Genomic DNA, 26,623 nt, shown 5'->3' with positions numbered 1-26,623 from the left:
GTGCATATCCATCCACGTACATTTTAATTCACTTACCGTCTTTTATTGTTTCTTTTGTTAAGCTTCTTCCATAGTGCTGGTTTTGTGTCTCATAACTGTCGGAATGAATATGGTAAACCTGCAAAAAACAAAGGAAGTCCGAATTCATTCAGAGCAGTTCATATTCCTGTATAGCTATGAGCCATGTAACAGACATTCTAAGAAAACTTTGATAAATTTGTCCCAGTGAGTCATAATACCAGATTTTAAGAGGTCAACACTGCCCTCTTGTGCTGTACTATGCCAATTATCAATCTGATCCAATTTTACTTTTCAAGAACACAGACTTTTGTCGTGATGAAATACCCGCAACTATCATTATCAACAACTTATTGGTATCTTGGAAGCAAACACTTTATAGTGCTGTCTAATGTGGATTTATCTGGCAAACCAGAAAATAACATTCCACTACAGGTTTAACTATTTGCAGAAAATTATTCCCATAGTAAAATACTCTGGTGTAAATAGGGTGACCAGAGAGCAAGTGTGAAAAATCGGGACGGGGGTGGGGGGTAACAGGAGCCTATATAAGAAAAAGACCCCAAAATCAGGACATCTGGTCACCCTAAGTGTAAAACAATTAAACTCAACAAGCTTATAAAAATCAAGCTTAATTTTAAAGTTTCATAATTTTCAAAGTATGAACTATTTCAACAAGTTTACTAAGATAAGGAATAATGTGGTTCCATGCCAAACGGTAGCAGATTTTCAAGGCCTGACAGGTGAGTTTTTCATTTGGAACTGAAATTGGTGTCAATCAGATTTTTTTAGGCATTGTCTGCACTACAAAGCTGTATGTTTTAGCAAAAGCAGTACAAGCCTTTTAGTATAGATGCAGTTATAGCAGTATAATGGTGTTTAATATTGTACAGTTATTCCTATACAAGAAGAAGAATAAGCTGTACATACGGGTAGGGGAATATGCTGTACCACATAACTGAGCCACAGTAGAGTTTTCACTGGTGTAACTATTTCAGGGTGTTTTTTTTAAATTGCAGCCTTGACAGTTAGATATACCAGGACAAAACTTGCTGGTCAACAAAGATCTACGTACAATTGTTCTATTTACAACATTTACACAAAGCCTGGCTTTCAGAAGCAGGGATGTTTAACAACATGTCAAACAGGGAGTTGTCTCTAGCAGAACTCTCATGCCTGGCACCTATGCCCTGTTCCAAGAAACAAAGCTCTCACGTTCTCTCCAAACAGTGCTAAGAGATCTAAACAGACTTGTAGCCAAAACTGCCTACTTAATACATTGGCCTTGTCTTCACTGCATGCTAACCTCATGCTCACTCCCCTTTTCCCCACAAATGCTGTATACATTCACACATCCATACTGCTATCAGTGCCACATGGCAAAGCAGCCACCGTGTTCTGAACTGTAAGGCAGACGAGGTAGTTATGTGTTGGTACAGGGTTAATGCAGTTAATAGGTGCAGCCATGGGCATCCACAATAAACTGAGGTATCCTAGTCCTCCAATCCCTTCATATAATCCCACTGGGCATCCATTCCTGTGTACTACCTTGCAATCTGCCTGTGCCTGTCCACGTTCATATCCCTCCACTCAGTGTCCATGATCCAATCGATTGCTGTTGCTCCAGGCTTCCCCATCCTATGTTTCAAACAACAGTACAATGGCCCCTGATAAGGTTGCACATCAGCATGCAGTCACCTGGCCATATGAACACACCAGAATCTTGATGCAGCTTTGAGCTGAAGTGAGTAAAACCCATGACTTGAACAGTACAAAGAGGAAAATCAAACAAAGGTATATCTAAGCAGCTGTGAGAAGAACATGGGATCAAGTAGACAAGACAGCAGGGCAACCAAAAAAAGGGGCTGACTCAAAATGAGCAACTGGAAGGCCAGGGATAAGAAGAAATCAGTGATATCCCTACACCCATCTGCTTTACAAAGAATTAGACCATATTCCAACCACCCATATGAGCATGAAGGCCCATTTCACCACAGAATCATTTGTAGAATTGGGATGGGTGAACGCTCAGAACCCAGAAACTCTGAATCACAGGACATGTTCCTTCATGTATCCCAGGAAGACCGCTAAGTGGTGGAGGTTTCTCAAACTTAAAAAGCAGGGGAGGACTTAGCATCTCAGGTCACTAAGATGGAGGCTGCTTATCTTTTTTATTATAAAGAATTCTATGAAATAATAGAGTGGTTTCTTAGCCTATAATTCTAGCTTTGGCTTCAATTGAGGAGGGATGTAACACATTTATGCTCACATCCCAATTCCCTCTCTCCCCTACTGCATTCTCAGTTCCCAAATCACACTGTTCAAAATGGTGGACAAGCAGAGACAAAAATCTAACTAGCACTTACAGCTGATGAATGCAGCAGCTTATTTAATGAAAATGCTTTAATATAAAAGTTAGGAACTTTGTGGCCATATCTCAACTAAAACGTAAATTTTCATAACCTAACATCCCAAACACCTGCACGGTAAGAGACCACACCAGTACTGCAGCAGCTGGTTTATTACTGTTCTGACTTTGGTCCATTTTACTCACACACACACACACAACCCTTGTCACTCTCTATCTGCTCCAGATCACCAGAAAGAACTCAGATACAACATTAATGATTTATACATTGATTTGTATTCTTTAATGTATTGTGACAGACCCAGGCCAGTGGGGTACAGGAGTCTGGTAGAGGGCAAATATACTGGTCACTGGGTGAGTAGTTTTCTGTTCCCTGAGTGACCAGAGCGGGGGCTGCACTAGAGTAATCAGGAACCTGCTAGAACCAATTAAGGCAGACAGGCTGATTAGAACACCTGCAGCCAAACAAGGCAGGCTAATCAGGGCACCTGTGTTTAAAAAGGAGCTTACTCCAGTCAGGGAGGGGGGAACCAGAGGAGAGGAAGTGCGTGTGAGGAGCTGGGAGCAAGAGGCGCAAGGAGCTGAGAGTGAGAGGGTGTGCTGCTGGAGGACTAAGGAGTACGAGCATTATCAGACACCAGGAGGAAGGTCCTGTGGTGAGGATAAAGAAGGTGTTTGGAGGAGGCCATGGGGAAGTAGCCAGGACAAGGGTTCCCCCCCAAACCTCCCAACTCCTGATCAGACACAGGAGAAGTTGACCCAGACTGTTGGGAAGATCACTGAGGTGAGCAAATCTGCCAAATAAGCACAGGATCCACCAAGGTAGAGGAGGAACTTTGTCACAGTATGCATAAACATTAAATCTGAATACAAGGCAACAGCCTCAATGTACCATACAACAATTCAAATGTGCCATGCAACCTCATTAGTCAGCCTGTGTTCTCCCCATGTAGCTTGAATATGCAATCACAAATGATATCCCTTATGGTCTTTGGTACAGCAGATTCTGTGGCACTCATTTGTTGGTTCTCTCTAAATACACCTCAATTCGCAATTGTCAGCAACCCTGTCCGTTCAAAAGTATTTTCCCTCATGCTCAAGTATATTGTGAGGCATACAACATGCTCTAATCATACATATAGCATTAATGACGCTACAGTCCAAATGCGTCAGTCAGCAGCACCATCATGCCTTTAGAGAAGGTGAGCTGGTAGTATCTTTTATTGGACCAATTTCTGTAACTGTTTAATGATCGCCTGCATGGGTTCCACTGCGGTGTGGTACGTGTCAACTAAGGACATGTAGTTTGAAGACTCCCTCGCCCCGTATTGAGGTAGGTTCTCTCGGGGTATTTGAGCAGTCCATTCCATGACATGACCTAGTTCTCTGGTAGAATGTCCTCATTTAGTGAACATGACTTTAAGTGTGTTAAGGTGTGTATCCCGGACTTTCTTCTCTGAGCATATTCTGTGGTATCTGAGTGCCCGGCTGTAGTTAACAGATCTCTTGGTGTGTTTGGCATGGTTACTGGTAGACACTTATCTATAGAGTTCCATTGTTGAAGTAGACTGTGGTATACATGAAGCTGATGCTAGTGTGGGTGCGTTCTAGAGAGTTCTTGCCGATAGTCAGCCAAAGACACATTCAACCACTATTCTGCACTTGCTCAGCATGTTGCTGAAGCGCCTCTTGTAGTGCTGGCACACATCAGGTTAAGGCTGCAAGCACCAGGACAGCAATGGATATGCCGCGTTGCCTAAAATCATGTTGGCATAGACAACCCTTGATGACTGTGCTGGTAGCAAGATGACATAGCAGCTTAGCCATGTTAAAACAGGCCAGACTTACGGAACATCCTGGCATCATGCACACCTGGTCAGTGCATGCAGCGAAGGTGTCCATTAATATTCATGTGGTCCACAAGGGCCTGCAGAATGATGAAGTAATACCCTTTCCTGTTAATATACTGACTTGCTTGAAATGGTACATGTGTCCCATCAATTGCACCTACCCAGTTTGGGAAGCCCCTCTATTCAAAGCCTACCATTATTTGAATGTGGGGTCAGTACAGCATTAGTTGCCTTGCAAACCTCCATAACTACAGCACTAATTGTAGATTTCCTAATCCAAAAGTGACCACAACAGATCTATATAGCACTCTGGGGTTCCTAGTTTCCCTAGAGTGGTGGCAACACACTTTTGAACCTTTACTTGTTCTCTCATCCGATTGCCTGGCGAGGCAAGTACCAGAGCAAGGTCCCCACAAAGCTCCACGAATGTGTCTTCATGTGAAAGTGCTGGGCCCACTGCTGGTCATCCTATGTTTCCATCACAATGCAGTCCCCTCAGTGTGTGCTTCTGTTCTTGGCTCAGAAGTGGCAATCTACACAGGGGTCATCTTCCATTAAAAAGTGCATCAGCTCAGTTCACATTGTTCCATTCAGTTGCGGCTGTTGTGCTACTTCTAATTTGCTATTAGAAGTAGCGTCTTCTCTGTTCCAAGACAGATTCTGAAACCCCTGCCAAAGTTCCCTGGCAGCAGCTTGAGAAGAGGCACAAAAAACAAACACTGCTTTCATAAAAAGCCTTGGTCCTGGTAATTAGGGAGAGTAGAACCCGTACCTTCCGCATGTAACACCACACTGCACCAGTAACACGAACACCCTACTTGATTAAAGGCTAGTGCATTAAACTTCGTCTCCTTAATTAGTCTGAATGCAATGATCCCTAATGGCAAAGCATTAAAATATTTTGAAGAAGTTTTGTTTTAAAGTTATCGTGCCTCTTTCAGCCCTTACTCCAGCAAAATGCCAAATGACCTCAGTATTTTGCTTTAATGAGACCCATTATATTTTAATTTGGGCAACCAATGTCTCCTCTTTACACAGTGTCCTTTCCCTTTATCATTTCTGGTTTTTAATAGTTATATATTCTTCAACACATTAACTGTGCACCCATCCACAACACAGTCCATGAAACAGGAGATTACCTCCCACTGGATCCTATACATCACCTCCAAAACATACATATATCATTGACATTCTGAGAGTCATTCCATCTCTAACTCACAAATTATTCATCTCAAGATGTTGCGTACCTGCTAATAATTTTGTTTGTTTTACTATTTTAATGACAAGACTCCAAAATGGACAACTGAAAAATTAAGGAAAGCTGCTGCTGTTTCACAACAATGGTAAGATGTGTTCTTTGGAAGAAAAAGCACTAAGTTATTGTCACATTCTGGGGTGCAATTCGGAACAGTGATGGTTTGTGTCACCACCTACCCTGTAACCCTGGTGCTTCACAATGCTTTGTTATTGTAGCTCCCAATATGGGCCACTCACAACCATCCTACCCTGAATATCTGCGTAGAACTGCAGCCCTAGTCTAGCAGACTGCCACCACCACACAATATCAGCCCCACAGTGGATTCCACCACCTTTAGTTATAAGCAGCAAGATGACCCCAACATACTCCAGTTCTGAACTTCCCCAGACCTGTGCGCTCTGATATGACCAGCCCTCTCCTGCAACGTACAGAAGAATAAGAAGATCCATTTCCTCCTTCAAGGAGACAACATACACCAGTTTGCCACATTAACTAGAGTTAACATTCACTCTTGTACAAATACAGTACTGTTGATTTAGATCAAGTTTATCAACAAAAGAAGATACGACTTTAAGTGAGTTCAAATAGAAGAAAGTTAGAAATTATTACCAGCAAATAATAGTGAAAAACCATATCTAAAAGTTTAAAATTTAATCTATCAAGTTTTGATTCAAGACTTCCTTCAAGCTGGCCTCTCTCACCCACAGTCTTCCAGCAAGATGGTGACTGGCACTCTCCTCAGTTAGGATCCCTTCCAGAGGTGCTGGTGCCTATGTCTTCTTAAGAGAAAGAGATAACTTTGGGTTTTCTGCTCCTTTCTTTTATAGTCCAGCAAACCTTTGAAATAGATTATTCTGAAGGTTACCCCTCAAAGCAACATTTATTCAAGCAGTGAGGAAGGCAACATGGAGTCCGATGGTGAAGAAGGTGCAATGGTCCCTTTTTTCCCCCATGGTTGTGTTTGCTGGAATGTGAATTGTTCCGTTCCCTGCTATCTCCTCCCCTGGCTATCTTGATGATCCTGTTTACCACTTATATGTAAACTGGGGGTAAACACACATTCCTTTGTTTAGAATAGACGAGTTTAACAACTTTTGCCTAGGCAGGGCTGTCTGGTTTTGAACATGTGCTAATGGCATCATACAAGAGGGGAACATAATTTTGCATATGTTGCTACATATATTTCACCATGATATTATTGACCAGTAAGTTAGTTGTTTTCAAATGATACCTCACAATGCATATGTTGTACAAATATTATTACAACAGTATGTAGGGTGTGAATACAGGGGTGTGCTTTGGGTAACAGTTATGTAGATGGTCTATGTATATGTATTGCAAAATCATTACAAAAAAATCTCACTCACTGGAGCTGGGTGCAAACTGTGTATTCCACTATGCCTATGACAACTTGTTTTGATGCAACCATTTCCAGGGGTTCTAACAGACAAGAGAGTCATCACACAGTTACTGTCCAACACTAGTCAAAGAGTTACCTGGTAACTATTTAGAGTATTGATTTACATAGTATTCCTACAGTTCAAAAGAAAAGAAGATAACCATCAGGTCCGGTGAATGGATATTTTAGCATTTTAATATATCAGAGTGTTATGGTTACAAATATATTTCTCAATCTTCCTGTGCATTGATATAAATACTGTGAGGTTACCCAAGTTACAAATGGATTTAGCTGAAATTCCTCCAGTATATTTTTTTTAATAACTACTTTTAAAGAATGTCCATTGAAAGAAATATATATAAATTATAGTTAGGAATTTTGTTTCCAATATCTAAGGACAGTTAACCATAAAGATGGTACTCAACTCTATTCAAAAACATCTTTTCCAGATTCAATAGAAATGACCTATTGGAGGGTTCTAAACAAGTCTGATATCTCAAATACAACAATTCCTTTTCTGATAATCATTGGAGTTGAAACCCAGGATCTGATAGGAATACTCCATTATACCCCTTACCTAACCTTACTCGATCATTACCTTGTGCCAAACAACAGTAATAGTTGCATAGTTACAGCTGCATTCCTCTATGTAACCAACTCCTTCTCCATACCCAGCACAATTAATTAAAACAACCTGACTTCTTGTTTGACCATATTTTCTTCCCACTCAGATGCTGTTAACAACACGACTCACTTCCCCAAATGCATTTGTCTCTGGACCAAAAACTGTTTCAACCCAGGTGTTGCAACTAACAGCACTAGCTCATTTCTGTCAAATAAATTAGCCAAGCACATGACCAGCGAAACCTGTAACCTTCCTCATAATGCAAATAGTGATTAGACAGGAAAGATCTCTATCTACCCTCCCCTTTGCAACTATATAGTTCACTGACTGCAAGGACTATGCCCACTTGATCTCCATTCAACATCCCAGGGGAAGGTAAAAATCTCCAGGTCCCTGCCAAAATCACCTAAAATACAAACTCTTTCCTTTAAAGTTAGCTGCCATTTCTGCACTATGTATGTGACCAAGAATCGCTGCACGTTTCTGTTCCCTCTAGACCTCAAACAAAGACCATGCATCTGGTTCTTTGTGGGCAGATCTGTGCACCAATGAGGAGCCCCAAGTTAATGGGTTTCCACATGGGCAGACCCAGATGCAGAATTGGGGCCCAGCACACCAATCTCTTTTTAAACAGATGTTAATGTGGATTCTACAAGAGAAGGCGGCGAGGAAATTCAAATAATAATTAACTTTCAAAGAAAAGCCTCTTCATATGAACTTAACCAGGACTTTGTTCTTGTTTCCAGGCGTGTCAATGTGTTATCTTATTTCTGTTTAGTTCCAATAGATCCTTGTGTGAGAGAGATCTCTTTTTAAGTACAGTTTTAGTTAACATTACTTATTTGGTTTAATGTAAACCTCAAATTCAAAAGAAAAGGTGGAGCCAATATTCTCCTTCTAAAATGTTTAACACATTAATAACGGGTTGAAAATTTGCAGCTCCAACTTAATATCTGAAGTTGTAAGATGATTTACAGAAATCAAGGCAAATATTACATTATATTAGTTATACTAATCCAGTACTGATTTTCAGGGCAAGACAGAGAAATATACAAACTGTTAAAAATCATAATCTATGGTTAACTCCCCCACCCCCCACGATCCTCTACAGACCTTCATCTGAATATTTATCAAATGAAGTCCTATTCTGGTTTCATAAATAAATATCTAGATTAAATATTTTTCAGACTTCTTGAACATCTGTCAAAAATCAGTTTTATAAATGTGCAAATTAAGCTTCATTACTGATTCTGAAAACATTTAAAGGATGATCACTTATTATTCAGGAGTGCTTTTATTTATTCATTTGGTCTCATTTATTTTTACATATAAATATATTCATAATAATTGTAATTACAATTATACATACAGTGTTCTGTTTACATAAAGGTATCTCTGCTCTTACAGCAAGAATCTTTAATATCAATAGCCTGCCTGCTCACAAGATTGGAAGATCCAGGCAGAAAGGAGTGCGTGACGTGATGAAACACAGCAAGCAAACAAATACTGAGATATTTTGATGCAAATCAATATAGTTCTATTATACCAGCAGAAGACCTGGTCCACTAAGTTTTGACAAACTTTTTTTTGGGGGGGGGGGAGAGGGGGGATTAAGGATCTGAAAAACCTCTAGGAACTCTTTTTTATTCTCTCATTCTAATACCCTTAATCTCGAGTAATGGCTGGTATTGTATTGTTATTGACAAGGACTGTGAATTAACTTAGAAATGTTGACATATGTTCTCTTTTTTGCACTGACACCACGAAGGTACAAAATCTCACTGCTGCTGAGTGAGAAAGTCACAAAGATACAAAGTGTACAGTTTGTTCTCTGGTTTCTAAACGACAGTTCTGGTTTATGTGCACACTGGTTTAGGCGAACAGCTCTGAGTAAGCATACAATTAATTAAGTGAAGACATACAGTTTGAATATACAGTATTAACTCATTCCTTGAATAAGTAACAAAGAACACTTCAGTACCAAGTTATGGACTCAGAACTGATTTAAATTAGTTCAGTGAAAAAGCAGAATACAATTGAGGATTCCTATGAAAAACGTTCCAAATTATGAACTGTCTCAAAATGTTTTCTGAAATACAAAAGATCTGCAGACCAAAACATTATTCCACAGAGTAGGTAAGCTTTCAAGAGCAATTAAGACATTTGTGCTGCACCATAACCTTTCAATAAATAGGGGAGGGGGGCCGCAGTGGTGGGCAGTCTCTGCCTCATTTATTATTATTTATATTATCGTAGCACATAGGAATCCCACTCAATGATCAAAGCGCTGTTGGACAGACAATAATGACAACAGCCCCTGACCTAGAGAAACTAAAAGTACATATTTTTAGCAGCCAGGATAATTAACCTTTGGAACTTTTAACAGGCAATGTAGTGGATTACCCAACACAAGAACCCTTTAATCAAGAAGAGATGTCTTTCTAAAAAGATATCTTTTAGTTCAACCACAACTTATTGGACTGACTTCTTGGAATTACTGTATCAAATTCTGTGGCCTACATTCTGCCAGAGATCAGACTAAACAAATGGTCATAGTGGTCCTTCAAACCTTAAAATCTTTGACTTACAGTCTAGATGTCAGATAGGAAATGACAGGTGATCAACATAGACAAATAGGGGGAAGATGGGAGGACAAGGTAACTAACTAAACAGTTGTGCAGAAAATCAAAATCTTGGCTTGTTGCTTGCCATAATCAATCATCTTGGATTTGACTTCCAGTAAGTTTCTCTGAGTTTCAGTCTCAGAAATTAGACTCATGAATATGTAGGATAATGTGACATGTTACAATTTTCACCACATTTACAATGTCAAAAGAGTATGAAAAATGAGTGCAAGATTTTTCAACAACTCCATTAATAGTCTCCTTTAACTCCCTCCCAGATCTTGCTACAGTGTATTAGATCTACAATGAGATCTACAATCACCTCTGGAGAGAGCTTTCAACAATAAAAGAAATGGTTTCAGTTCAAGTCGGTCAAGATAATTAACAAGGATATCTGGGTTATGGAAACTTTCCACGCACTGGAAAGAAAAGCCATGAAAGTAGCTCTAATGATATGTGCCTGCTTTAACTGTGCGCTAATTGTATTAACTTTCTATTAACAGAGGAGAGATTACACTTGTGAAGATTAATTTACTGCCCTATGCTTTAAAGACAATTTCATTAGCACTAAGGACTACATGTTTTGAGTGCAATATTATGGATAAAAATTTAATTCCACTGAAGTCAAGAAATTCAAGTTATGGATCCTAAAATCAAACACTTCCCCTGTCACAAGGTGACACTGGCTCTTTAAGAGGGAGCAAAGCCAGTGTACCTGGGACAAGTCTGCTAACACCAGCTGAGCTTTAGAAGAAGGAACCTAGGTTTATAGTGAGGGAGATTCAGTGACTCAGAGCTAAGCAGGACAACCAGAGTCCCCCGGGAGGGGAGTCAGTGACAGCCTGAGAAGTAAAGAGGAAAATCCCTCGAGAGTTATAGACCAGGGTGAGCTGAAGAACTGTTTGTTTTGCTTAAGTTTGGGGCAAATAAAAGAGACTGTTGGTGTGTTAATATGTCTGTGCAAGCTATATGTGGCCTGCTTTGTTACACCCCCACTCTACCTGCATTTATGCAGTACGTATTTTGCACTGTTGCATATGCTATTAAAACCTCTCTCTTATACCGCATATATGGGTGTCAAATTTTGCTTCCTACACCATATTTTATATTTCTCAACTTGTGTGTTAAATTCTCTTTGCTTTAAAGTTGGTTGTTTTGCAATCAATTTCCTTTTTTAAAAACAAAAAAAAACCTAATCCCACACTGAACACCACACAATTTTATCCATGTTCAGTATGAGACTATGAATCTATCTGGAGCACAATCTTTAGGTTCGCGTAAGTGAATGCACATTCCAAATCTATTCTTCACATACCTCAGACATTAACATGTGTGCATATTTAGTGGAATGCCTATTCACTGAAATAAAATGCACCCGTGTTTAGTATATTGAAAACACTGCCAGAAATATTCCAATAGAACAATGGATTTACTTTACAAAGCACTTGCTTCTTTTCACAAGTGTGTTTTAGGATAAACCTTATTAAAACAGAGAGGCTGTCTCATGGACTCTCTCCACCCATCCTCCAATTCATAACAACCCTGTATCAACTAGAGCAATGTCTTAGATGGAAAGACTAATAATAGGTAAATATGTATTTTTAGCTGCCCTTATGCTATTGTAAGTGGTTAGTGCTTTTTGAACAATGGTTAATCCCAATTTCTACTTTTATTTTCTATTTTATTTGTTCACCCATCTGTTCTCTCTGCTGGAAACAAGGAGACCTAGTAACGTGAGGGCAGTCCGATCTCTCACAGGCTACCAGCAAGTGAACTGCAGACTATGCTTTGAAAACCTCTGCTATATAACATGCTCTAAGGCAGGGGTTCCCAAACTTTTTTCCCTGAGTCCCAGCTGTACAGCTGCTATAAGCACTGCAGCCCACTATTAACGCTTCTTGAGGAAAATTATTTTAATTACATACATATAAACGGTAAATAAACAATGTATATGTTTCCTTTTCATTTTAACGTATAAACAATTATAATGATAGAAATCCCTATCAATATGCACTCAAAGAAAAGCTTCAAGATCTCTGAAACCAAACAGTTTTACTAAAACTACAGTTGAAAAAAAAATGTTGAGAGCAAAATGTCATGTTCACACAGGGAAAAAATACAGTGTAAATGTATAATGTATGAAACTGAATAAGCAACACAACGTTAACAAAATTATTAAAAAATACATTGTGTTTTTTTATTTTAAAACAAAATAGTCGTCCAACTTTGAACACTATATTGTGTTTCAATTTTTTTTTATGGTAAAATCTGGATTTCTGTGCTGTGGAAGTAAAGACCCAACTCTACTCTCTACTAATTGGAAAAGAATCAAATATTGTAACTAAAAATATAAAGTAAGTTAACACAACACAGTGAGGCAACAGGCACTCATCCGATCCGCTAAAGGAGAATCCAAACTTCATGTATTTGTCGTGATATTTTCTTACCACTTTATTTATTCCTTTGACTGGCTCATTTTGTGTAGCTGTAGTCGGTCCAGGACTTTCATTATTTTCTCCAACAGCGCACACTTCTCATTTTCAAAAATTAATTTATTCCATGTCAGAGTAAAATATTGTTTTGCCATTTTTTTGCAGTTGTAAATGGTGGACTGCGTACAGGTTGCTAGGTTACCTTGCAGTGAAATGCACCATTGTACTTGCAATAATTAAATATACTGCAGCTTATTTAAAAAATACAAGTTTTTTCTATATTTTGTCCAACATATACAGCTCAAATCATTACATTTATATAGCTTTTACTTAGATTACACAAGTCATGTGAAGTATTAAGAGCTTCACTGGACAATGCAGTTGCACTGGTGGACTACCTGGAACTGTGTAATGGCTCACCTTTGGACTGCGGTCCACAGTTTGGGAACCCCTGCTCTAAAGAAGTGCCTCTCCAGCTCTCTTTTTGTGCAGACCACTCTGTAAGAGAAAGATCCACCAGTGATTCCCTACTTCCCATTCTCTACCTCATGGCTCTCAGAATGTTTCACTCTGCAAAACAAATTCTGTATGGCATGGAAGGTTGAATGGTTCACAATCATACAAATTCAATTTCTGTAGATCTTTCTAAATACTACCCTTTCAAGCACATGAAAGCTAAGAAATATTTAACACTGTTGGCAACCGATGAAACTACATACGTGATCCTTAAAAGCAATTCTCTGCAGTCTACTGAATTAGTCAACAATTTTTATTATTACAGATCATCATCTCTAATAATAAACTGTTTCAAGAGGACTGAAGAACAGGGAAATGCCTACTTTCTTTATTATAATGCCCTTAGTTTATCATCTTCTCCATCACAGGGCAACATCCCTTGCACATGACAGCTGGTATATTGAGTAACAGATGATTGCATACAGAAGTAATCGAATAAAATCATATCTTTACCAAAAATAAAACAAGAACACAGGAAAGAGTTAACCAACAGAAGAGATTTGGGTATAAGGGAAAGTCTTGTGAATCTATTATTAGCAGAGCATTATACAAAAAATGTGTACTCCAAGCAGCAAACTCTTTATACGTACAAAACAACAGAAATACTATTTTTGCAGCTTTTGTATAAGATGTACAAAATCCAGATACCACAATGGAAACCGCAATGGCACTAGATAGGACAGCATGGTGTCCAGATGAACTACAGCTGAGAAGATAATTGTTGCTACGAAGCTGAATGAATTTTCCACGTGAACAAAACTATCACAACTAATGACAGAGAATGTAAACACTAATAGTTGTCACAATTACAAAATAATGTAAAAATAAGCATTGTGTTCACATTGTCAGTGAACTATAAAAACATATAAAATATAGTGTTTTACAGGTCACAGAAGAGAGGTTATATAAAGAGAACAAATTAAAATCAGCCACATTTCAGCAGAGCTATAATCTCCATCCTTCCTTATGGGACTGGAATCCAATTGTTTCTGATTAGTCATTGTATAAGAGAATGTGGGAGGAGAATAAAATCTTACATAAGTACTACGTCTCCATGTTATAATTCCTAAAGAAAAAAACCAAACAGTATCTTAAAAAGGAGTTAAGGTTGAGAGCACATACCAGTAGTTTAGGGAATGAGATGTGGGAATTATCTTCAAAACAATCATTATACAACCAGGAATTTCAGCATTAAGGTTAAACTTTAATGAAGCACAAACACGTTAAAGGTATGAAAAGATTCAGTTAAGATACTTAAGCAACCTGAAAACCTTCAAAAGCCCTTCAGTTATTGATGCTTGCAGATGAAGGGCTTTGGACCCTTTGGCTTTTGATGCTGCTTAAGCAGACAGCTCTGGGCAGATGGTACAGGGCTGTTTTGAGGCCAATTCTCAACATGAAACCCACCTTACAAAGCACAGCCTATCCTTGCTTTCCCTTAACATAGGGACCTGAAGAGCGATACACAGGCTGAAGAGAACAAAACAGCCTCTATCCCCATTGCCTTCTGCAGTGACCCCTGCACAAGCTCCCCATACAAAAGGTCTCAGGCTTAAGGCAGGTCCTCAAGCTCCCTCACTCTCTCTCTAGACTTCTTGGTGGAACCCAGATGCCTCCATCCCAGACGAAGCAGCTCTTGTTCCATCTCACTTGCATCAAAAGTCAGCTTCACTTGATGCCAGGTCAGGTCTACTTCTTCATGGACTAACTATGTAACTTCTGGTGTTTCATTGGATAAGAAAATCAGCCCTCTTCAAATTAACCCCAGCACATTGTCTCAGAATTCTGAGGCACAATACTTGCCTCAGAATTCTGAGACAATGTTTGTTCTAACCATGGCTTGATGCACTATGAAGCTTTCCTAGGAGGACACTTCATGTACAAATTAAATGCATTCACTTCTGAACTTGTGACTAAATTCAAAGTAACTTTTTCATGTTTTTGGCTTAACATCTAAATTTGCTGCCCCCATTCAATTAAATACCTATATATAGAAAAACCATTATCCATTTACATACTATGACTTTATTAAGACTCCAGAACAAACATTTATCTTAATTTTCATTTTTACATTCTATACCAGCACAGTATTAGCTGAGACAGCAGAAATCTCAGATCAAATATTTTTCCCCAACAGATCCCAGAAAAACTATTCCAAAAGATCTCCCTCTTAAAATAGTAACAGGATATCACAATGAGAAAACAAAATGAAGGAAACATGAGTAACACTCTTCGCCTACTATAAACACAGACAGAAAATGCCTCCCAAATTGAAGTGTGTAGTAAATCGATAACAAAATAAAGTCTTTCTGAAAAGGATAATCTGGTTGACAGGCTTCTACAAAATGTGTCAATCGATGTACAAAATTACTGTTTACAGATGATCTAAGTAGTCCATAGGATAGTTCTTCTAATGAAAAGGAGCTCTCTATTGCCCTCAAGGCTATAAAGCTTAGTTTTAATGCACTCAGACATCATGATCTGGTTTATAGATTTGAGAGCAAAATCTTTATGTGCTTAATGATCCAGCACAAGCTGCTTAACTCTTCAGTATAAAGGGAAGTTATGCAAGATTGTTACAAATACAAATACATTTTCCAGGGTTGTTAGTAATACAAGTAAAAAGTCTTGTTTTAAACCTGGAGTAAGACAGACAAGGACAAGAAAAAAGATGCAATCATTCAGTTCAGATGTTCTAAAGGTCTGTAATCTTCTCTGTCTGCCCCTCTCAGGTCTCAAATGTGCATTGCCTTGAATGTCTATTTAGATACAAGTATACAAATGCTTGAGAAGTTGATGTTTAAAAAGTCTGCTTCGGATGGAGAACACACTCAGTGTGGTGCTCAAGAAACTAGCCAAATTTTTTGCATTTGCATTTTACCTTCTCTCCTTTAGATACGTTGTTTCCCTCAGCCCATTAAAGCATAAGCATATGCACACACCAGAAACAAACTAAATCAAAATTTCAGATTAGGAGACCGTGTAGCTCATGATTAGGTTATCCAAGAACAAGTCTCAAAGAGCTTCTTGGTCCCCAACATAATTAATGAAGGAGCTGCAGCATGGTCTATATTCCTTCCTGCCACCAAGAGTAATTCTTTGATTTTACACCAAGTGTCAGTTCACTGAAACATAAAATCCTGTCCGACTCTCAAGCAAAATCTAGATCAACACGAAAAGATGATAATGCAGGAAAGAAGCATCTAGCTATTCAAAATGACCCCATACTGGCAAAAACAAGCAAAAATATTCGTAAGCAAAATCCTAGTCAATTATTTTACTTTACGAATCTCTGCCATTGCTCAATAATTAGTGCAAAAGTGGTTGGAAAGTGCTTTAGCAATATAAAGAAATATTACTTCTAGAAAGGGGGGGTGAAAAAGACATCGTGGAAGAGATGCAGAGAAGAAATTTTGTATTTGAAACAATCATGAAGATTATGCTGGACAGGCTGAGTGAAAGAAAAGGTCAATCATGATGTTGTTGAGCACTGCCTTTACTGGAGAATGCATAATGTGTGTCTCTTCGCATTATGTGGTCAATATCTTCATGAACTAAAGTCCAATGATGCCAAAAAACCTTAACTTTGTGCACTGTTAGTGGTAAACACTGAAGTCAGAAAGTAGCGTAACTATAAATAAAAACTTTAAAAAAAACAGAATAGACTGTAAATGTAGGTGTGCATCTGTCTCCACATACCACAAATTTCTTTGAAACTTCAAACATCAAATTTCTTTTCATCTCAGAAAAATATAACATCTATTTCTATTTAATATCTTAGGCCCTGATCCTTGCAAACACTTAGGCATGTGCTTAACTGTACACGAGTAGACCCCATACAACATTAATTGGACTTCTCACATAAGCAAAGTTAAGCAAATGTAGGTATTTGCAAGATCAGAGCCCCTGTCTTGAAAGCAAAGCCAAAAGCTACCTTAATATGTATTGCTGGCAAGATGTCCCATAAAATCATTCTATTTGTAAATATTTTTAATATACCAAAATAATACAAACCAACACATTAAAATGTGGGATTATTACTATACGAAGTAACTAATATATTCTTCATAATTTAAAAAAAACAAGGAAAATTTGCTTTGGTAATCCCTAAAGTTTAGATGATGACAAGTGAAAATAAATCTTTGGGACAAAACTAAATTCAGTTTTAAAAGACCCAATTTCTTACTTGACACATTTTTGTATCATACTTATTTATATGTTCAATTTATGGTTAGGATCTTGGAAGGGACACTGCACAGTTAAAAGAAATTTTTTAAACAAGAGCTGTGTTTTTAAATATATTTTATATGACATCAATATTTGTGAATTTACTCAGATAACATTTTAGTGACACAGGAGGGACAGAAGTGTGTTATTTACTAGAAAACTATTAGTTAAATCTTGTTAACTCTTAGTAATAGACCAGAGCATAAACTGAATTTGAATACAACAAAAGATTAGGTCTTACCCTCATGCCTAGCACCAAGAACCCAATTTCTTCCATTAGTGGGTACTTGCTGACCTGTTGCTGAATCTTCTCAGCTGACGCATATGGATCATAACTTTTCTGGCCTATTTTCACATCCATTATACACGGCTTATTAAACTTACGGGTCACATCTTCCAGTTTTAGGTATAGATCTGTTAAAAAGACAACTCTGTTAACAATAGGATAACACAAAGTACTTTATTATATAAGTTATGCCTGAATCAGTGTGGGGGCAGGGAGGGGGAAAGCACACTTTAGATATTAAGTTGAAGTGTTAGAATAGGGAGGACAAATCTGTACCAGTGAATAAAAAACAAAAACAAAAAAAACTCAAAACCTTACTAGCACGGTACACCTACAAATTCTGTTGCAATTAAGTCTCAAAAGGTAGCCACCAATCTGCCTGCCTCAGGAAAACACATTAATTACAACAGCCTATCCAGTACTGAATCAGATTGCAATTTATTGCTGAAAAGGAGTTCAGGAGTTTGAATCACATGAGTCTTTAATAAATTTAAAAGTACCAATGACCAAATTACCGGTAAGTATTATTTTTAAACATGAGACAAGTAGAATTAAAAATCAATGGGAATTGTTGTTTTAGGGGGAAAAGGCACATCTCATATTCTTAACACAGCAAGATAAAAATTCTCCACCCACTTCTCTCATCCAGTTTAACCATCCTAGTTCAAGACAGAAGTTTCCATTTGTACCCAGCAACAAAGCATTTTGGCCTAGTGTGTGCAATAAAATCTTTAACTGAAACAGAACAGAAACTTCCAAACTGTTTACAATCGCATAAGTCTTTTGGACGGAAACACATTCAAGATGTTATATCAAGTCTGCATGTCTATCCAAGCAAAAAATACTCTCTGTTGGCATTTTCAGACATGCTTATGTGCGATCATGTCTCCACTTTCACAGGTACCAGGTACTATATTGTAGGTTAGAAAGCCTTTAGGGTGAGTTTGAGTATGGAGCAGTGTATTTCCTGTGTCACCCCAGGAGGAGTGCAGAGAAGGAAATGCAACTCAAACGATTACAATTCCTTCCCTGACGCAGAAAGAGCCTGCAAGAGATAAGGGTACATTTTAATCAGCTTATTTCCCACCCCTTGGTTCCCAAACAACTATGCTCCCCATTCCATACATTCGCTTAGCCTTACTACATGGCAGTACTCCATACAAGATGAGGAGTTGACCAAGCTATACAGAAAAGGGGTGGAGAAAAAGAGTGCAGAAACGTTAGCACTAGTCACAAATCTAACTTTCAGATGACATGACACCCATTGTACAGGTTTTCAGCATAACTACTGCTGAAACTAGAACACTTTAGGGCCACATTTAGCACCCTGTGAATAAATGCACGCATATTCTTTTCTCCTGGCAGTCATCAGATTTGTATTCTCTCTCATATGCTGGACACAGATCCCCTGTTTAGCCAATTTTGAACTTATAAGCCATACATGATCATGAGAAAAAAAAATTCCTCACCTTTACAGACCATCATTTCATTCATTTAAGGTGACTCCTTTACAAGCAGCCATGCCAAAATGCACAAGAGTTTCAGGAATACAAGGGTTTGTTTAAAGATTTCCTTTTAAAAAGAAGAATTTTGTAAGTCCTAATACTACTACTGTATCAAATTCAAATTTCTCACCATCTCCTTCAAGATCCTGCACAAAACTTTGTGCAATCTACATTTCTGCTCTCTTTTATCCTCTTGCCATTTTACACTCATTATTCCCTTTTTCTTCATCTTTCTCCTGTTTTCCATACCAATCCAAACCACCTTTTCTTCCTTCAAATCTCATCTTGAAACACACTTCTACAGCAAAGTCTTTCAACAATAATATCTTCTAGTCATCTCCACTACTTTGAGCGTATGCTTTCATCTGTGTATCACAGCAGATATCTCTACAGTAGCAACTGTCTGAACTGAAGCAGGGACGACGTGTTCTGTGTAGGAACAGGTTTGAGCCCACTATCTGCACTCAGTGAATAAAAGGAGAAACATCCTGTTCCAGTTCCAGGATGAACTTTATCTTTGGCCTCTCTCTCACTTCCTCTGTGGGGCACTTCCTTCAAGTGACAGGCCTATACCTGCACTTCTGTCAAGGTGGAATCCTGAAATTCATCCCACTTTTGACTGGATCAGCAAGTTACAGCATCCTCCCATGTACCAATCTTATTACCTCAGGTACAAATGAGAAGCCTGCTTTAGGCTCTCTCCAGGAGCTGGTAAGCGCAGTGACAGGAAACAGCTTGTTCAAAACCAAGTATGATTTATTCATCCATAGGAACATCACAAGCAGAGATAAGGTTAAAGTAACAATAGCCCAAATGCATATTATCTTCTCTAAATTAAGACTTTCCTTCCTAGCTTAAGTAGGTCATACTTGATGCAGATACACACAGCAACTGGGGCTGAGCAAGACAGAAGCAGAAGTTGCAGGAGTGCAGCCTATGACAGTCACAGGCTCTCTTTTACCCATTTCAAAGTTCCTTTATTAAGAAGTTCTCACACAAAGGGCTCCTGAGGTTTTGAGCAGGGCTCCTGAATAAGGACAAATTGATTTATGCATTTCTCCAGAGAAGGTAGGAACTCATCTTTCAAACATCTCCATATGAGCAGCAGGCAACTGAATTAGAGTCATTGCCAGGGTCCTGGATGCCTGGGGAGAGCTCCAACTGGAATTAACCCTCCGTGTTCCAGAGAGTAAGCACACAACCACCACCAAGTCCACAAACACACACACTTCTGTATCTATCTCACCTTCACAAAATTAACAGATAATTCCAACATTCTTCACACATCTATTTCTACCAACTATGGTCTTCTGTAAACCATTCCCAAATCTCTCACTTAACACTTCTCCCTCCTAACAGTTTGCTTTTGTCAAATATAACCTATTTCATGATTACATTACTTTGTATTTGGGTGTTTAATTGGGCCTAGAGAAATATGAAAATATATAAAACCCCCAAAGCATAAAGTAAGCTATAGAAAAGCTACAGAGCACTTCCACAGTTGAAATCAGTTAAGAGTAAAGAGGAGAAGTAGTAAAAGTTCAGCAGCTGTAATGTAATTAACAATTCCTCTTGATGAATGAGCCAGAATATAACCAGCTTGCTCTCCTCTAGTAGGGCTGTTTTTGTAGTGCTCACAGAAGTTAAAAGTAATAAAAGCTGTCAGTAAATCAGGTTGATGAAAGTCTCTTCACAAAGAGATCAGATCTCTTGAGAGAGAGTGCACTTCTGATACATTTGCCTGAGCACAACTGCACGTCAAAAAGCCTTCATTGTCAGGATAATAATATTTTAAGTCCCCTTTATAGGTCTGAAGGTTAAGTAAGTTTCAAATTGATATATATGTTCTTTGGAGATAAAGCGTTCTACTCACAGTTATTCCATTGTATGAAACACAGAATCCTAAATAAGACGTATTCCCCAGCACTTATAAGTACTGTTCATGTAACTGAAAGATCTGGAGGAAAGAGACTTCTGATCAGGAAGTCAAGAATTGGGTATTATTCCTGGTTCCCATTTTCTTGACGATGGCTCTATTTTCATTGTGTCTGTAACAGGAGTTGGGGAAATTGCATACAGGGCCATGAACGTAGGGCTAGGGCAGGGGGTTGAGGTGTGGGAAGGAGTGCAGGGTGTGGGAGGGGGTGTGGTGTACAGGAAGGGGCTGAGGGCAAGGAGTTGGGGTGCAGGTGGTATGCGGAGTGTACAAAGGGGCTCAGGGCAGGGACTTGGGGTACGGGCTCAGGGCAAGGGCTTGGGGTGCAGGAGAGGTTCAGGGTGGAGGCTCCAGCCTGGCATCACTTACCTGGAGCAGCTCCAGGGTGGCAGCGGCACGCAGCAGGGCTAAGACAGACTCCCTGCCTATCTGCCTGCCCTAGCCCCACGCCGCTCCCATGTCCCTGTGGGAGGGGGAAGCCCTCTGCCCTCACCTGCGGGTATCTCCCCCGACGCTCCCATTGGCCACAGTTCCCCGCTCCCGGCCAAAGGCAGCTGCGGGGATCGGTGCCTTCAGACAAGGGCAGCGCAGAGACCCTTCTGTCTCCCCCCCGCCCAGGGCTACAGGGACATGATGCTGGCTGCTTCCAGAAGCGGCGCGGGGTCCACGGCACCACAGGGGTGGCAATCCCATGGGCTGGATCCAGTCCACAGGCCGTAATTTGGCCACCCCTGCATCAGTATGAACTTACTTAAGAATTCAGTCTTTGCTGGAAGAAGTAGTGGAATAATTATTTGAGGCATCTGATTTGTTTTCATAACTTACAAAGACACATTTTGAAATAAATGAATGAAGCAGGGGGGAACCTAAGTTGCTATCAGCAACAAACGAGGAAAAATTTGAAAATAATTCATATTGATCTGCTCTGTTCTTAATCCAGGTGAAGAAAATCAGATCCCAAAAGGAAAATACACTGAATAGTAATGAAGTACTGAAAAGTAAATAGGAGAAAAAGCCGGGCAGCAATGGTCAAAGCCCTAAAAGTTTCAGCAGACAATTTAAAATGGATATTTTGCATGCCTTCAGAATCATGTTTTTGTACATTGCTAATAATCTTCAATTATCCTCCCTCCATGAAATCTAAATTCAAATCAAATTTGTCTTGCTCCAATTTTACAGCAATTTATTGGGGGAAAGGATTGGGAGAAGACAACTTGTCTATATCCTATAACTCTGTGGCTCGCACACACCAGCTTGTTGACTAATGTTAAATCGTGAACATGAAAGCCTAAACAGACGTTCCCTTCATTCTTTGATGGAACAATGTATTTAAATAGAGCAGAACAGCTGCTCCACATGTATGAGGATATATGAATGTTAATAAGTATGTTTATGAACATCAATGTTTTCTAGTATTATTTTATCTAATCTAGCTGGCATCTTCTCCCATTTCACCCAAATATTAATGATCTAGCCTTAGACTTCTCATTTCCAACCTTTCCCCTCCTGTGAAATAAGTTACATCATCCTCCATCTTGGCTATCAACTGTTCCTGCTTAATTCATGGCCCTCACAATAACATTTGTTTGTCCCCTTTCAGGTATCTTCAACAATCTCAACTCTGAACAGTCCTCCTCTTTCCCACTGCAAGTCTACCATTCCCAGCAGTGTGTCTAGATCAGGGATCAGCAACCTTTCAGAAGTAGTGCGCCGAGTCTTCATTTATTCACTTTAATTTAAGGTTTCGCATGCCAGTAATACATTTTAACATTTTTAGAAGGTCTCTCTGTATAAGTCTATATATTATATAACTAAACTATTGTCATATGTAAAGTAAATAAGGTTTTCAAAATGTTTAAGAAGCTTCATTTAAAATTAAATTAAAATGCTGATCTTATGCCACTGGTGCCCTCAGCCCACTGCCAGCCTGAGGTTCCATTCATCTAGGCCGGCAGCGGGCTGAGTGGGGCCTGCTGGCAAGGGACTAGCAGCCAAAACTCCAGACCGGCAGCGGGCTGAGCGAGACCAGCAACCAGGACACCAGATCGGCAGTGGGCTGAGGGGCTCAGCCCGCTGCCGGTCTGGGGTTCCATCCGCCGGTTCCTGACAGCCAGGGTCCCAGCTGCCAGCCCCCCTCAGCCCACTGCCAGTCTGGGATCCTGGACCTGCCCACATAGAGTGGGCACCTACCTTCTCCCTGGTTTTAGCCCATTCTCTTCCTCTCTCTCTGCACTGAGCTGAGGGTGGGAGTGCACTGAGCACAGGGGCTAGAGATGAAGGAGCAGGCTGGGGGTTGGGGTGTAGGGTCTGGCCAGCAGCTAGAATGAGAGAGGGGGCTCAGGTTTGGGGCAGGAGGTTTGGGTGTGGAGCTCTTACCTGGGCAGCTTCCATTTGGTGTGAGGGATGCAGGTGGGAATGTTTAGGGGGGAAGGGGTTGCAGAAGCTTCTCTTTGGTGCTCAGGGTGGGAGTGTGGGGGGTGCAAGAGTCAGGGCAGAGGGCTGGAGTCGTGGGGGGAGTGCAGGAGTCAGGGCAGGGGCCTGTGGGGTGTGGGAGGGTGCAGGGCAGAGGTGTTATGGGAGGGTTCAGGAGTCAGGGCAGAGGGGTTATGGGGATGTGGGCTGGATTCGTGAGGATGCTCCCATATTCCTGGAGGGGATATGCCCTGATTCCACCCTCCTTCCCCAAGGTCCCGTCCCCACCTCTTCTCCAGAGCAGCAAGCATGCTGCGGCTGTGGTTCCAGCTCCTTCTCCCTCTCCAGGGCCATCAGCTGTTCAGCAGCAGGGAGGGAGAGGAGGAAGGGCAGGAACCCAGCACGCTGGGGGAAGAGGGAGCTTGGCTGCCGCTGGAGGCTGCCCTGCAGCAGCAGGTGGCAGGACCAAGCTTCTGCCCGCTACCCCCGCAGGAACGAGCGGTGGCTGGGGGGCGGAGAAGAGCAGGCTGGGCCAGGCAGGATTGTTAATGGCACGCTGCTGCCTGCCGGGGTCCCGGCTGCTGGCCCTGCCCAGCCGGCTGCCAGCCTGGGCTCAGCAGTGGGTTGAGCGGGGCCAGCGGCCAGGACCCCGACAGGCAGCAGCGTGCCATTAAAAATCAGCTCACGTGCCATAGGTTACCAAACTCTGGTCTAGATCAATCCTCTCTCCAACCCCCACTCCTTTCCCAATAGAACACTCCCAGAAGCAGTGACGATTTTGGCACGCTCTCTGTACAGTTTACAAATTCTGGTTGATATTATCAAGTTCTTATGAAAATTTCTGCATTATTGAATATCGCTGCGTGTGTATGGATTCCACCGGGGCTGACAGGGCTCTCACATTTCAGCCAGAGCAGGAACAATACTCAGTTGTTAGACCTTTACAATCAGCTATTCAGTTGGAAACACCCAAGGACAATAAGCTAGCTCAAGCCTAGGACAGCCTGAATTCTCCACAAAGGGGCTGGTGTTTGAGAGTGGAAAGGTATTAGCAGTAGGAAAAGAGAACCAGGTGTTAATAATAAGACCTATAAACTTGAGGGACTGACAGGAATATTTCAGCAGGAGTGAGGAAAAGAGACGGACACGCTGAAAAAGGGGAGCAGGGGGCTCCATGACTGAGGAGACAAGCCATGTGCTGCAGCAGAAGGACCCTGGATAGCCCCAGAGGGGCTAACTCCAAACCAAAGAATGAAGGATAAAAAAGGATAGGTGCTATAAAAAAAAGCTCTGTGAGATACTGCCAAATACAAACACAAGAAGGCATTCCTGTGACCCAAGCAGGTACCAGGCACCAAAGGAATTCTAGTAGAATTTCTTTACACAGAATAACTCAGACTTGTTAATGGAACACAAGTTATCCACAGGGAGCATAAGCAAGACGCAACAGAATTATACAAAAAGAGTTCAACTGCTAATTAACAGGTGGCCAAAGATTTAGATGGGCTTTATAGTGTCCTGTTCCAGAGGTAGGGTGACCAGATAGGAAGTGTAAAAAATCGGGACAGAGGATGGGAGGTAATAGGAGCCTATATAAAAAAAAGCCCCCAAAATCAGGACTGTCCCTATCAAATCAGGATATCTGGTCTCCCTATCCAGAAGTTCTATCTTCCCATATGGATAATAGATAAGAAAGTGGGGACATTAGTTTATTTCTTAAATATAAAGCAGAAATTTGTATCTGTTTCCAGTTACTCACCAGAAAGATCAGAGAAAAAAGTGTAACATATTTACAGTGTAATACAAATAAAGTTTTAAAGGTGTCAGACCTTGGTCTCACTCAGACTCAGGAATATCTGTAGGACAAAACATTTTTCCTACATTAAAATTTCTTCTTAAACAGGGTACCTATTTAAATGACTGTTATACTGTATGTGATGTTATAGGGAATAGGATTATGCTACAAAAAAGTTACAAAAGGTTGGTACTGCTGAACTAATTTCCCAGAAAACTTCCCATCCAGTTGAGGCAGCTAGCATAAAATTAAAACAATACCATTAGGTGCAGTAGGTGGTGACCAGCTGCCAAAATATTTTGGCAAGTATTTCCGCAACTCTAGAAGAACACTGTCACAACAGTCAGCAGCATAAACCTGAAACAAAAGAGGGGAAATATAACTTTAAATTATGCATTTTATATTTTCAAGAGCCAACAGCGACCTGTATTCTAGAATGTTTACAACCACTTTACATGTAAAAACCTACAAGAGATGATAAAGTACATATGAGAAATTCAAGATATTTGTAGTCTTCCAACATGCAGAACATACATTGATTTTTACTATCCATGGAACACTGTATTAGGTAACTTGAACAAAAAAAAATTAGTTAATCTTTTCTTATCAAAATTTAAGTTGTAATTGTTGGTATTAAAAAGTCAGATAGTACAGACTGAGTTCATTCTTCTATCCTAAATCCTGGATTCTGAAGGATTACTATAGATTTTAGCCATTTTAAATTGTATCAAGCTTAGAATACAAATCCAGTTTGGATTCTTTTTTCCTCACTCGCCCCTCCACGCCCCCAAAAAACCCTCAGTACATCCTTTGAATAATTACACAGCCATAACACGCTATTCAGATACATCTGTTTTCCTCTGCTTTTGGTTTTTTCTTGAATTTGGCAAGAAACGGTTGGAAAAAATTGTTTGGGAATATTAGCTGCTCTTTATTACATTTCTGCAGTATTAATTTCTCATTCACGTAAACTGGAATTTAGAGACTGTCCTATAACTGCAACCACTTTTAAATGGTGCTGTTCCTAGCAAGGTTCCAAAAAACATTTCCCTGGCGAGTGCAGAATGGAATTTTTTGTCAGAGAACATAGCTGCAGGTAGCACAGGAGATAACTGAGAGCACAGTTTTACTAGCATGGGTTTTAGACAAAAAAAAAAGCACATCCACACTGATAAAGGATACAGACCACTGCTAAACATCAAGTCTAAACACTTGTAGACAAGAAAGCTCCAAAGCCATTGCAGATGTGGGTCAATTCCTATCCATACTGTAGCAACTGTGCCGGAAGATCCCGCAGGCACAGTGTAGTAGTTACCTAGAAATACTAACACATTTGCTTTCTGCAACACACCATACTGCAATGTTTTAACTG

The 26,623-nt window shown here is 40.1% G+C and overlaps 1 protein-coding gene across 2 annotated transcripts in view; it reads right to left on the bottom strand.

Moving 5' to 3' along the window:
- IPMK (inositol polyphosphate multikinase) overlaps positions 1-26,623 on the bottom strand; it is a 78,265-nt gene that overhangs the window by 7,120 nt on the left and 44,522 nt on the right. For both annotated transcript variants that reach the window (XM_032765862.2, XM_075072652.1), the window contains exons 3-5: positions 25,512-25,608; positions 17,559-17,731; positions 37-118 (exon numbers count right to left, since the gene is read on the bottom strand). In XM_032765862.2, coding sequence (XP_032621753.1) covers positions 37-118; positions 17,559-17,731; positions 25,512-25,608 — 352 coding nt within the window. The remainder of the gene's footprint in view (positions 1-36; positions 119-17,558; positions 17,732-25,511; positions 25,609-26,623) is intronic.

Source organism: Chelonoidis abingdonii, chromosome 15 (assembly GCF_003597395.2).
Source record: "Chelonoidis abingdonii isolate Lonesome George chromosome 15, CheloAbing_2.0, whole genome shotgun sequence".
Taxonomy (NCBI): Eukaryota; Metazoa; Chordata; order Testudines; family Testudinidae; genus Chelonoidis; species Chelonoidis abingdonii.
Note: the sequence above shows the minus strand (reverse complement) of the source record. Positions and strands in the feature narration are given on the sequence as shown.